The sequence below is a fragment of the Puma concolor genome, chromosome D2, assembly GCF_028749965.1.
Source record: "Puma concolor isolate L17-30 chromosome D2, mPumCon1.1.hap2, whole genome shotgun sequence".
Classification (NCBI taxonomy): domain Eukaryota; kingdom Metazoa; phylum Chordata; class Mammalia; order Carnivora; family Felidae; genus Puma; species Puma concolor.
Window position 1 is genome coordinate 25,945,847 of NC_141677.1, and position 14,420 is coordinate 25,960,266.

The 14,420-nt window shown below is 40.9% G+C and overlaps 2 protein-coding genes across 3 annotated transcripts in view; one reads left to right on the top strand and one right to left on the bottom strand.

Moving 5' to 3' along the window:
* Window positions 1-732: 732 nt before the first annotated feature.
* LOC147575954 (uncharacterized) lies at window positions 733-9,227 on the bottom strand. Its single transcript, XM_086679817.1, has 2 exons — window positions 8,528-9,227; window positions 733-2,148 (listed from the first exon to the last, which is right to left on the bottom strand). Exons 1-2 carry the CDS (start codon window positions 8,865-8,867, stop codon window positions 2,132-2,134), a joined length of 357 nt encoding a protein of 118 aa, XP_086535943.1. The 5' UTR covers window positions 8,868-9,227; the 3' UTR covers window positions 733-2,131.
* REEP3 (receptor accessory protein 3) overlaps window positions 8,196-14,420 on the top strand; it is a 102,383-nt gene continuing 96,158 nt past the window's right edge. For both annotated transcript variants that reach the window (XR_015241620.1, XM_086679816.1), the window contains exon 1: window positions 8,196-8,372. Coding sequence is in view for 1 of the 2 variants with exons in the window: in XM_086679816.1 (XP_086535942.1) it covers window positions 8,341-8,372 (32 nt within the window). In the remaining variant the exon portion in view is untranslated. The remainder of the gene's footprint in view (window positions 8,373-14,420) is intronic.

The following is a 14,420-nucleotide window of genomic DNA, read 5'->3' on the forward strand; positions in this document are numbered from 1 at the left end:
GCCATCAGCCCAGAGCCCGACGCGGGGCTCGAACTCCCGGACCGCGAGATCGTGACCTGGCTGAAGTCAGACGCTTAACCGACTGCGCCACCCAGGCGCCCCAAAAAAAATCACTTTTTGATATTTGCTTTGTTATAGCAGTCTGGAACCAAACCTACAATACCTCTAAGGTAGGCCTGTATATATTTACAAGTAACCTAAATCCACTGTCAAATAATACTGTACTCCTTCACAGCGCAAATACCTTAGAATAAAAATATTCCTAATTCTTTTCTCCCATTCCTTATATCATCACCTTCATTCATTTCACTTACACATAAGCATACATTAAGCATACACACACACACACATACACACAAACTGAATCTACTGCTATCATTTTGAACCAAAAACTATTAAATCAATTAAGTATAAATAAAAGTTTCTATTCTATCTTCACTTATTTTTTTCTCCAAAGCTCTTCCTTTATTTATGTAGATCAGCTTCTGATATGTACCATTTCCTTTTCTCTAAAGACTTCTTTTAACATTTCATGCAAGGCAGGGCTATTAGTAACAAATTCCGCTAATTTCTGTTTGAGAAAGTATTTCTCCTTCACTTTTGAAGAAATTTCACAAGGTTCCGAACTCAAGGTTGGTGGGGGTTTTCCCTCAATATTTTAAACATTCTACTCAACTTTTTTGCTTCCATACTTTCTGCAAGGTTGAAAGGTTAAAAGAATTTGATCCTTACCCTTGCTCTTCTATAGGTAAGGTGTTTTTTTCCTCTGGCTTCTTTCAAGATTATTCTCTTTAACGTTGATTTTCTGAAGTTTGAATATATTCTGCCTAGGCATAGGAGGGTTTTGTTTTTTTTTTTTTTGACATTTATCCTGCTTGGTACTCTCTAAGCTTCCTGGTTCTGTGATCCAGTGTCTGTCTGATTTCAATTACAGGAAATTCTCAGTCATTCTTGCCTCAAATATTGCTTCTCTTTCCTTTTGTCTCCATCTAGTATTCACATTAAATGTATGCTTTCGTAGGTGTCCACAGTTTTTGCATGTTCTGTTCTGCTTTTCTCATTTTTTTTTTCCTCTTTACTCTTCAATTTTGAAATGTTCTATTGTCACATCCTTCAGAGATTCTTTCCTCGGCCGTGTCCAGTCCAATAATGAGCCCATCAAAGACATTCTTTGTTTCTGTTACAGTATTTTTGACCTAATATTTTAGTCTTAGATTTTCCACCTCTCTGCTTACAATATCCATTTATTCTTGCATGTTGTCTACTTTTTCCATTAAAATCCCGAGCATATTAATCATAGTTGTTTTTTTAAATTCCTCGTCTGGTCATTCCAACATTCCTTCCATATCTGACTCTAGTTCTCATAATTGCTCAGTCTCTTCAAACTGTATTTTTTGTCTTTTAGCATGCCTTGTATTTTTTTGTTGAAAGGCAGACATGATGCACTAGGCTAAAGAAGTTTGGTAAACAGGTCTTCAGTAATGTAGTGGTATGGTATGTGGTTGTTAGGGGGAGGCATCCTACAGTCCTATGATTAGGGCTCAGTTTCTCAGTGAGCTGGTAGCTCTGGGCCATGAACTTCACCAATGCTTTTTAGTCCCTACCTTTTCACTCCCCAGGGATGGGACAGGCTAGCTGGAGTAACGCATTTCCCTCTCCCTACATGGCTAAATGAGCTCCAACTGGTGTTTTCCCTTCTCCCAGGTGGAAGGCTAGAGCTGGCTGATGTTGAGAATTGCCTTCCCCCACTAAGGTTAGGCTCTGATAAAATAGTTTCTCTTGAGGGCCTGTCTTCTTAAGAAAAGCAGAATTCTCTGGTGAATGTTGAAATAGTTCCTTTTCCCCTCCTCCTGCTGGAAACACTGGGTATTTTTCTCCAATATTAACTGTGAGCACCTGGTAAGAGCTCCTGAAGGTAAAATTCACCGAAGTGTGGGGGTCTCCCGTGACTAGATTCTCCTGCAGTTTTCAACTCTCAGAGTTGTCCACACTATGCCTCCAGATTCATCAATTACAGTTTAGGTGGTCCTACCCTGGCCAAGGTTGCTGCAGAGGTTTCTGGTCTGGTAAGTTGTGGTTCTCTGTGCCTACTTGTTGCTCCAATTTGGGGACGGCAGTTTACTCTGTGACTTCACTTCCCTGAAGAATCTAAGAAGAGTTGATTTTTTGAATTTGTTCAGCTTTTTACTTGTTAGAATACAGAGGCAACTCCTAAGCAACTTCTTACATGCTAGACTGGAAACCAGAGATTCTGAGTTTTGAGATACATTTTTAATTAGTGGGATTTTTTTAAGTGCATTGTATAGTAAGACTATTAACCCTTTGTCTGGTTTTACACATATTTTTTCCCATTTTGTCATCTGTCTTGAAATCCCATTTATACTGTTTTTAGAGGCAGAAGAATTTTTAAATTCTTATGTAATCATGTCTATGAAATTTGCCTTTTTGGTTTCTGATTCCACTATCAAGATCCTATTACCTTCACATGCTTTCTTTTTGTACTTTCATGGTACTTTTAGTTTTCACATTTACATTTCTTTCTTCATAAATTACTTTTTCTTTGGTTTTTATTAAATGGCTGGCTGTCACAAAATCATTTACTAAATGTATCATGTTCCATCTAATATAAAATTCCACCTTTATTTTAGACTAGTTACCTATATATAATTGAGTCTGTTTCTAGACTTTGCTCTGGCAAAAAACAAAAACAAAACAAAACAAAACAAAACACTACCAACAGAGACAGCCTGTGAAAGGAACTAGATGGCTGGAGACAGGTGATAAAAGACTAACTTCATTGTTTAGCCTTTTTGAATTTTATTCCATGTGCCTTGAACTATCACTCAAAAACATCAATAAAAAAACTTTTAAGGTCTGCTTAATACGCATGGTAGAATTATCAAATATATCAGCTTTCTGCAAATTATATCATAACACCTGTATGCACCTGAACAATTCTTGAAATCACAGGTCTGCCTAGAATTTAAAACTGCGAACCAGGGGCACCTGGGTGCCTCAGTCAGTTGAGCATTGGACTTCGGCTCAGGTCATGATCTGTGTTCTGTTGAGTTTGAGCCCCGCGTGGGCTCTGTGCTGACAGCTCAGAGCCTGGAGCCTGCTTCAGATTCTGTGTCTCCCTCTCTTTCTGCCCCCGCCCCACTTGTGCTCTGTCTCACAGAGCACAAAAATAAACATTAAAATAATAATAAATAAAACTGGGAACTATGATTTAATCTGCCCTTTTTTTTTTAATGTTTATTTATTTATTTTTGAGAGAGAGACAGAGAGACAAGCAGGGGAGGGACAGAGAGAGAGAGACACAGAATCCAAAGCAGGCTCCAAACTCTGAGCTGTCAGCACAGAGCCTGACACGGGGCTCAAACCCACAAACCATGAGATCATGACCTGAGCAAAAACCAAGAGTTGGACGGATACTTAACCAACTGAACCAGCCAGGCACCCCTAATCTATCCTATTTTAAATGAATAGTGAAAGTGCTCCAAAAGTCTTGAGCTTTGTGTTTCTCTGCCATTTAACATGGTCAAACAAATGACCTGAAGGGAGAAAAAAGTTCTTCTACATAAATCCCTAACTGTTGTAAGTAAAGCTACTTCAAATGTATAAGAACTTCATGTATGGTCAATTCCTTACTATGTGAGTTCCCCAGATCCAGCCATCACAGACATATTTTGCTTTCATCTTCTTCAGAATCTTTCTATTCCCCTGCAATCTGATTGTATTTTCAATATTACTTTTTTTTTTTTTAATTTCATTTCAGTGTCAGATGGCAAATTTGACCTTTGTTGTCACCATGACACTATAAAACAGACTGGCTAAGATAAAAGAAATATTCATCTAGCAGGAGATGGAAAAAGAACAGGTTTCATCTTTTAAGTCATTCTCTTTAGGATCCTTTCCCTCACCCTATTTTCAAACTACTATTAACATAGACTCATTTAGTAATTTTAGCCTTCCTCCAAATAAAATATTCTCAAGCATGTGAAAATACTCCCCCAATAGAGAGGGGAAGGTGACCTAGTATTTAGTCTCATTGGTATACTCATTAATAATTACACAAATTAGATACTATCTCTGTACCATGTAATTCTGCTCTCACTATCTGCTCTCCTATGTACTTTCTTACTCTTTTTTTTCCCCTGATAAATGAACTCCTTTAACATGTAGAAGATGCACATTCTACACATCTCCTAGGAACACTAAGTGAAAATGCTGAAGAGAAAGAAATTCTTTATTTAATAGAGTCTAATTAGTTTTAAGGTTTAAAACACGTTGCATTTGATCATAACATTATCAACCCCATTTAAAACCCAGATGACTTGCCAAACATCACACTATCAAGAGTAGAAACGGGTCTCCTCATAGAAAGTCCTTTGACCTAAATATACTGCCTCCCACCATGTTAAATTTCAAAACCCAAAGGGTCTTTGCAGAGTGCAATGAAGGAGGCACTCCACAGCACAACAAATGAATACTAGTGATATATGTTAAAAATAAAAGAAACAATTTAGTATGTAAAGAAATAATTTTAGGGGCGCCTGGGTGGCTCAGTCGGTCAAGCGGCCGACTTCGGCTCAGGTCATGATCTCGCGGTCTGTGAGTTCGAGCCCCATGTCGGGCTCTGTACTGACAGCTCAGAGCCTGGAGCCTGTTTCAGATTCTGTGTCTCCCTCTCTCTGACCCTCCCCCGTTCATGCTCTGTCTCTCTCTGTCTCAAAAATAAATAAACGTTAAAAAAAAATTTTTTTTTAAAAAAGAAAGAATTTTATATTTTCTATACAAGAAATGTCTCAAGTATGCTAAATGAGGCAACACTTTAAAAGCTTCTAGGTCGGAGGTAATGTATTTCCTTTGCTCCCAAGTCTCTAAAGCCTTGCCTCACACCATAAAGCACTTAATTAATGGCCACCTACTAGATCTCTACCATCCAAGATTCGGCCCAATATAGAGATGAGAAACACCTACTACTAAATCTGGGCACTGTCCATAAGAGACTCCTCATCAGATTAATTTACTCTTAATTTAGACCAAGAATTCTCAACCATATCAGACTCAAATGTTACCCCTGCAAAAATATTTTCCAATTTCTGCATTATCACCCTGAAATGAAAGGAATAACAATCTCCCTACAGACTACTTCAAACAAAACTTTATACCCTAAATAAAAATGTAAAAGGGAAATGAAAATAATTTATAATAAGTATTTCAGTGTTAATCCTGAAACAAAACTGAACTAGAGGACATACCAAAGTAATTAGCAGGTGAACGTGACAACAAAGTTGTTTGTGATGCAATTTTCCAAAACTGTAAATAACCCTTGGTCAAGTTGTAAACAAAACAAATCTTCCTTTCCGCGCAACATTTTCGCGTGGAAACAGAGACTGCAAAGTTAAACTGTCTCAGTTAAAACTAGGAGTTTTTATGTAAAAGGGAGTTTCTAGATTCAGATAATTATGAATGTTACATACACAAATGTCAGGCAGAATATTGCTAAACCACACAGGACACTGGGAACAGTCTTTGTTCAGGATAGCCCATGCACTGCAAAAAGTATAGCATCCCTAGTCCCCACCCATTAAATACTAGTGGTTAGTCCCAGTCATTCCAACAACAAAAAATTTGCCTCCCAACTTCCTCCAAGAGGGCACCTCCCATTTAGACCCACTTCCTTAGACACAACTCAACTATCACAGTATAATGTGAAGAACACTCAGGAAGCATGGATTAGAGTTCCAGTTCTACCACCTATGAGCTACGTGGTGATTGGCACTGAGTACTCTAACCCTCAGTTTCCAATGTTATCAAGTGGGGATAAACCTATGCTTTTTGGGTTATACAGGTTGACTCAACAACATGTGCTTAACACAGGGCAGGTGGTTTCCAACACATGGCATGTTGAGATATATAAAGGAGGCTGTTCCAGATTGAGAGCAGCAAAAAGTGACATGTGAAGGAGGCTGAAGATACAATAAGCATACAAAACGAAATTTAACACACAGCAGCCTAGGGACATTTCAGAGAGCTGCCAACAGTCCTACACATCTCAGCAACCCCTGAAGGCATATATTACAATGCAGTAAAATAATATTCAGAATGATGACCGCCAAACCAAGAATGCAAAAAAGACATCTTTAAGAGACCTCTATGGTATGAGGCTGAAATTTCATAAAGCTTCAATAATTAAGAGAGTAACTGTACTAACAAACTTTTCAAACCTTTCCAACTTTCATTGGGCAATTACCCTAGAGACTTGGAAAACACAAAAAAATATCTAATATACAATATCTATCCTCAAACATTTTACGATCCAGTAGATTAGACATCAGTAAAACATAGCCATAATATAAAGCAGAATGAAACAGGCATTAAATAGAAATTCACCTAATAAATCATAGGGGCCTAGGAAAAATTATGAATAATTCTCACTGGGGAAAATCAAGAACATCCTCATGGCATAGGACACTGAAAAACAAGAATTCTAATAGGTAGAGAATAGAGAGTAAATCATTAAAGAAAAAATGAAATCTAGGCAAAGGTACTGGGCATGTAAATATAATTTGGTTCCCAAAAGAGAACTAGGGAAAGGGTAGGGGTCCAAAGGGGTTGGGAAGGCAGTAAAATTCCAAGTTTTAAAAACATTTCAGGACCTGTTCACGGATGGATTTAAATGCTATTCAAATGAGTTTGAGTTTTATTGGGCAAGAGAGTTTTCCAGAAAACTGGTGCTTATGTGACACACCTGATCCCCAAAGAATGCTTGAAATAACAGCCAAAAATAAAAGGTTCCAAACAAATACAAGTTTTCATTAATGAGATCACTGAAACTAAAATATATATTCTTAATGAGTAAATAAGAAAAAGAACTTAACCTAAAAGTTGAAAGCAGCTTCTGAGCTCACTTCTTAAATAATCAAAATACTACTAAGTTTATTGAACCTTGGAACTTAAAGGAAGTCAGGATCTTATATATGTCCCCCATCTTCTTCTAAGCAATTTGGAGAACTTCCTAAACATGTTATTTAGCAGTGCCTCATGTCACTCTGAAAGGCAAGAGGCAGGCTACAGTATAATTTGTCTGTTTTTACTATGGGGAAACTGAGGAACAAAAAGAATAAATTACAACATGGTCAAAGAATAAGCTATTTTCTTGGACTTTAATTAAAGGCTTGAAGCCCACATTTCATCCTTTATTCTTCATACCATCTGAATATTAGAATTACCTTTCACCATCTTCTTAAATGGAGGGGGAAAAAAAGACAAGACTAAACCTGAAGATCATTTTCTCAATTTGGTACCGCCACCAAAAGCTGTTTTTATATTCTATCTCTTGAAATTATGCTATCTACAAGAACCTCAAGGTGTAAGTAAGCAGTAACCCAACCTCCCGTGAAAAAAGACAAATGTAAATAGCAGGGCAAGGCAGGAATCCTAAGCCCAGTTTTCACTCTGAGTATTTGGCAGGCTCAGATGTGTTTGTAAAACAGGCCTTGCAGATGTTGTGATGGGAAAGGTGCTGTGAAAGGCCTAGAACACTGGTATCAATACACCCACCGCTGCAAACATGAAATCCAATGCCATCCTCCTCTGCCCCTCCCTGCATTGCACCACGCACCACGCGACTCCTGGCACACACCGAGGCCTGTGCAAAGATCCTCCCGACGTTTCCTTAAAATGCCGTACTCTTGAGGATGCCCAGGGCGCTGGGCTTCAGTGAATACTGAGGACACCCGATGTGGCTAAACACATCTCAAAATCTTGCCTCCCTAGAATCTAGGGCCAGGTCCAGAGGAGTCTACCGGACACAGAGTTCCTGCTATTTTTTTCCCAAATATGATGACAACCCCTACCCGCAAGTCCCCTGCCTCAGCCCCCGGCCACTCCCTCGGCCCCTGTACGCCAGGTGGGCGTCCCAGAGATGTAACGAGTAGGGAGGTGGAGGTTGGAGCTCAGGAGTCTGGGCCGCGAGGCTTTTCGGCGCCGGCCGGGGTCCCGACCGCCCGGCCCCCGGAGCACCACCGCCCAGACCCGGGCACGACCGACGCGCCGCCGCTGCCGCCGCCGCCTATCAGCGGAGTGCAGGGGCGGGGCCGGCTGGCTCGGCGGCGGCTCGGCCGCGGGCGGGGACGGGCGGGGACGGGAGGGGGGACCGACCGCCGCGCAGCTCCGGCCGCTGCGCGCATACACCCGGCCCGGCTCCCGAGGGCGCCAGCGCGGCCCCGGGGAGCGCGAGGAGCCGGCGAGCGCGCGGCCTGCCGTTGGCGGCCTGGTCCGCCACGCTCGGCGCCCACCCGCCCCCTAGCTGGGGTGCAAGACCCCGGGAAGATGGTGTCCTGGATGATCTCCAGAGCCGTGGTGTAAGTGCAGCTCACGGCGCCCCGCCGCCCGCGCGAGTCCCGGGAAGGCGTAGGGAGGGGTAGGGGCTAGGAGAGGGGAAGGCCCAGGCCTGGGCAGGGATGGGCTGGCCCGGCCTCGGGCCTGCCCGGGGGCTGTGGGCCCTCGGCCTCCTCACCCTGGTCCACGTCGCTGCGGAGCTCCCTGCGACGGACTAGGGCCCGGCGGCTGCGGCGCGGCCGGGCTGCGTGCGGCGCGGCGGCCCTGCTCCCGAAGCGCTGGGCGGGCAGGCGCGCAAGGCAGGCGGCGCGCGCTCCCCGCTCCCGCTCCCCGCGCTGCGCGGCACCGCCCTGTGGGCCCGGGAGCGGCGCGCCTCGCGGCGGCGCCCTGCGCAGGCTCCGCAGGCGTTGAGCGCGGGAGGCTAGGCGATCCTCCCAGGGATGCGGCGGCGGCGGCGTCGAGCCTTTGTATCCCGCGGTTGGTGCGGTGAGGTGTCTCTCTCGGTGGCTGAATACCATTCGGTCACGTGTGGTAGGAGGAGAGATTTGTCTAAAAACCTGAGACCGCTCCTAGCTCAGATCTCTGGGAAAGGTTCCAGCTTCCCCCGAGATTTACAGCTTACCTAGAGAGACTCTCCTTGTTGAATGGGGACACCCGCTTGTTCGGCCAGATCGCAGAATCTGGCCCTTTCTTGTCGGAAATATTTGCTAAGTGATTGAGAGGCTGCAGGTGCCTGTTGCCTTTATTCAGATTATCAGTTAATTTCATTGTGCTCTTACCAACAAGTGCTACAGGTCCATAAGAAAAAAACACCGCAACTCAACTAAAGCTATTTGACTACAGTTTAAACTGATTTTCTCCCATTCTCCCCCATCTTACGCCCCCGCTTTTCAAAGAAAAAAAAGTCACAAAGTAAACAATGACGTAGGGACAGCCAGAGGGCCTTGGATTCATTATTCTTGATCTCTGTAGGGGTAATATTACCTCAGTACCTTTATGAAATGTTTTTCTGAGGCAGCAGGCTATTCTAATTAGCTTTAGAATGTGGAAAAAATAATATTTCCAAATTTTCAAATATTGTTTTCCACTGGAGAGAAGGAAAATTTCTCCGTGAGATTTGGTTTTTTGTTTGAATCATTCAGCATCCCTATTCTACCTGATTTGCAGTACCCTTCTAAATTTGTCATTTGATCGTCTTAATGAGGTTTGTCCTTCCTCTGTACAGTTACTAGTTTTAAAGCTGCAGGGCTTCCTGCTTCATCTGTACAGAACTAAAAGTCAGGAAATAAAAGCATACTACAGGTGTGTTCAGATTTTTTTAAGGCTTTTTTTTTTAAGCCTTTGAATGTCATTTACATAATACAGGCATACTTTTCTTGACCTAGTAGATGTATATCAACTGTTGTGTCTGCACCTAGAAAATGAAGTGCCCCATTAAGAAGCTGTACTTTTTTTTTTTTTAACTCTGGTTTCCTTTGACCTATTTTCTTTTTTCAAGAGATAGAAAATTGAGAAGTACTTTGATATAGTTTGCATTACTCAAATCAGATTCTTGTTTTGGATCATTGACTATGAGTATGTCTTTTCTAGGTGTTACCTATAACACAAACATTAGTAACAGTGTTGGTGTTAATGGAACTGACAGTTCAGATACACTGATCCCTGCAGTACAGGTGAGAATGTCAAATCTTGTAAGAGTTACACCCAGTGCTGTAGGGGTTAGATAAGGAGGGAATTATATCTGGTTGGAGAATCAGCAAAAACAAGGGAGATTACATTTGAGATGGGCCTTAAAGGACATTCTGAATTTAGACAGCCAAAGATGAAAACGTAAAGGAGTCCAGATAAAAAGATCATTGTGAGCCAAAGCACAGAGGAGGAACAACCTAGATTAGTTACAGAGGACTTGAGGGACTTGATTGAGAGAGAAAGCTGGAAAGGTAGAGTGGGGCCTGTTTTCAAGGAATTTAAGGGAAAAGTGATAAATTCTGTTAGGCAGTAGTAGCTTTGCTTTGGGAGATTCTCTCCCTTGTTGAGTGAGATGGTTGTAAATGAAGAAACACTAAAGACAGGGAGCCCACTTAGCGGGCTCCCTAACTGGAGAGAGAAGATTAAAGCTTGCAGTGCTAGAATGTATGGAATTTGAAGTGTGAGGCAAAAGAAAAGAAACAAAAATGTGAGGGAGAAAAGGTCACAGAAATGTATTTCATGAGCCATTGAGTTATTAGCATACTAGAAAGCACAATTGTCAAGGAATATAAGCATCATTATATTTTGCCCCTGTGGTCCTCAATTTCTCGATCTCTAAGCACTCAATGTTTTCTACTCCCTTGATTGTACTCTAGGGACACAAAAGCCCAATCCCAGGATCTAAACAAACTTGGAAACCTTTTTCACACCATGAGATAGAATTTCACATTCTTTTTAACCCACTGGAACAGCCAGCTAGTTTTGAGCCTGAAGAAAAGAGATCAGACAGTTCTCTCAACACGAACCTCTGGGTGGATTGGGCAGGGAACACAAGGAACTTCCATACCCTGAGCTCCCTGTGTGCTTGAGCACTTTCTCCCCAAACCCTGTGGTACATACTGGAGGAAGAACCCTGGCTTTGGAATCAGATCTGGATGCCAGTTACTAGCTGCATGGTGCTGGGCAATGTACAAAGCCCATCTGGGCTTCAGTGTCTTTGCCTTAAAGTGGTTATAATATTTACCTCCTTAAAACTATTGTAAAGATTTAACTCTGGGGGGTGGGAGGGAGGGGAGGGTGGGTGATGGGTGTTGAAGAGGGCATCTTTTGGGGTGAGCACTGGGTGTTCTATAGAAACCAATTTGACAATAAATTTCATATATTAAAAAAAAAAAGATTTGTTTAACTAAAACACACCAGATGTGATGCCTGGCATTTATTGTGCACATAAAACATAACGTATTTTTTTAGGGGGGAGGGGAATAAGATAATATAGAAAGAAGTATCATTGGGCTATTATCAGGAAACCTGGAATTTAGAACTAGCTTTAGTTATATTAACCAGCTGAATGACCTTGAGCCAGCCTCTTACTGATTAGATACCTGTTTCTTTCTCTGTGGAAATAAAGGATCTGGTTTATCTGTATTCTCTTGTACAGCTCTAGCATTCTGTAATGCTATGAAAGGGCTTTTTGGTTTTTGTTGGGGTTTTTTTCCCCAGTCTGTCTAAAATCAATTTTAACTTTGCAGGCAAGATTGAAAGTTAGTTAGCAATTATTAAGGAATGGGCACCTGGGTGGCTCAGTCAGTTAAGCATCTGACTTTGGCTCAGGTCATAATCTCACAGATCGTGAGTTCAAGCCCCACATAGGGCTCTGTGCTGACAGAGTTTGGAGCCTGCTTCAGATTATGTGTCTCCCTCTCTCTCTCTCTGTCCCTCACACTCTCTCTCAAAAAGAAACAAACATTAAAATATTTTTTGAAAATTAAGGGTTACTAGTCTGAGATTACCAAATGATATTTCATTCATTTGTGATACCTGTACCTTACCTATTGAAACATGACTTACAGGTTAAGAGAAATCCCATTTTTCTAAGTTTTCTTAATTTGAGTATATATCATTGTGGTTAAGATCAAGATGAAAGACTGCCTGAATTCAAATATTAGCCCTGCCATGTATTAGCTATAACCTACTCCATAGGATTAAATGTGTCCCTATGCATTATGTCTGTAGTCCAGCATTGGACACATGGTAAGTATTCAGTAAGTATTAGTAGTTGTTACCAGATAAGGAAGAACGTATTCCCCAGAATACTGAATGTTTAAACTGTTTTCAATTTACATCTTTCTTTGTCTTACTGTAAAAAAAAAAAAAAAAAAAATTTCTTATTCTTACTATATTGTAGGCATCTAATGTGTTCTCTGAGATCATTCTGTCTCTTTTATGATCAGGCCAATATTCATAATTTTCATAGCCATTCGTTTTTTAATTTTGCTTTTAGATCATTTTAATATGTTATTTTCATAACTAGTGCTGATACAATTATAAGACTATACCAGACATCATCTATATATGCTTTTTTCTTTGTATTTTCTTTTTTAATGCTTGTTTATTTTTGAGAGATAGTACGCACAAGAGTTGGGGGGGCAGAGAGAGAGAGAGAGGGAGAGGGACAGAGGATCTGAAGCATGCTCTGTGCTGACAGTAGCCCTATGTGGGGCTTGAACTCACAAACCATGAGATCATGACCTGAGCCAAAGTCAGATGGTCAACCAAATGAGCCACTCGGGCACCCCTCTTTAAGTATTTTTTTAGGCTGAATATCCAAGGGAGTCAAAGGCTCTGAATATGAATATTTATGACTATTGATATGAACTGCCAAACTGCTATCCAAAGGATGTTAATATTTTACATGGCCACCAACAATGTATGATCGCGGTCTTTATCACGGTGTAGCTAGATTTGGGTGTTTTAATTTTTTCATATTTTCCTAATATATATAATAGATCTCATTGTTTTCTTTTGTATTTTATTTCTTATTAGCCAGATTTAATATTTGTCCTAATATATATTGTATCTCCTGTTGTACAAATGGTCTGTATGTACTTTAGCACTTTAACTCTTGGTTACTTGCTAATTTACTTGTTGGTCTGAGCTCCTTACTTAATTAACCTTAAGTCATGTTTGATGCAGATGTTTCTCAATCTAATTACACTTCTCTTTAGATATTTTGTTTTTAGTTGAAGAGAAAATTTATAGTTTTAAGACAGTTCAACTTGTTCATGTTTTACTTTGTGATTTATTTTTCACCTCTAAATATAGAATACCGATCACTCTACTTTTATTTCTGTCAGAAGTAAATTGATCCTTCTCAATTATATTTAATGGGTATCTATAAAGTCTAAATTGTATACCTTAAAAACCATACTCCAGCAGCTTTCCCCCTTCTTTCTAGCATACTTTCCCTCTCTCCTAGATTTTTCTTTTTAGCAGGCAAAAACATGCTGTCATTTCTCCCATTTAACAAAAAACTCTTTCAGCCTGCTATACTTTTCATCTTCTTATCCCATTTCTCCCCTTCCTTTTAAAGCAAAAACTCCTCAAAAGAGCAGTCCATATACACTTTCTCCACTTCCTTCGGGTCATTCAGACCCACACCATGTAGGCCTTGCCACCACCAACCATTCCACTGAAATACCTGTTCTCTAAGTCATCAGTGACTTCTACATGACCAAACTGTCTGGTCCTCACCTAACTTACCAGGACTTTTGGTACAGTTGCTCACTCTGTCCTTGAAATGGTCTCTTCACTTGGTGTCCAAGAAGCCTTGTTTTTGTACTCTTCACAACTCACCGACCACTCCCTCCCTTCTCTGTCTCCCTGCCACATTCCTCCACATACCCTGACTGATTAAAGTTGGCAGGTCCAGGAGCTCAGTTCCTAGAATTTTTTTCTCTTCTATAAGGACTCGTAATTTACATCTCCAACCCAGACCTCTGTGCTGAACTCATGATCCTATTTTTCAGGTGCCTACCTTACTTGGAAACATCTGAGAGTCATGTTGAACTTAAGATATCCAACACTGAGCTTCTGAATGTCCTTCCCAGTGTGGCTACCCTGGCAGCCTGCACCAGCTCAATTAATGTCAACTCAGTCCTTCCAGTAGCTCAGGCCAAAAACCTTGGGATCATCCTTGATTCCAGTTTTTCTCTCATTACCTGCATTGAATCCTACAGCAAATCTTGTTGACTCTACCTTCAAAATATAGTTTTCATCACCTTTCTTACATTATTGTAGTCCAAGCCAGCATCATCTCTTAAATGCATTATTATAACGGCATCCTGTTTCTCCCCTTTGTGGGTTAAGATCGGGATAGGATTAATGAAAAACATCTTGAGTACTTTTTAAATCCTTGTGGAAGTTTGAGGTCAGTCACAATCTGTAAGTGATATTTCTCTTCCTTTATATGTGTTTTACATACTTTTAAATAGTTGTAAAATCTCAGTGATGGCTAAAATATCATCTTTCAATTAGGTTAAGGTAGATTTTGTTTTCCAGTTTTGATGAGATTTGTCATGTGAATAACAAATAATTAGGAGCTA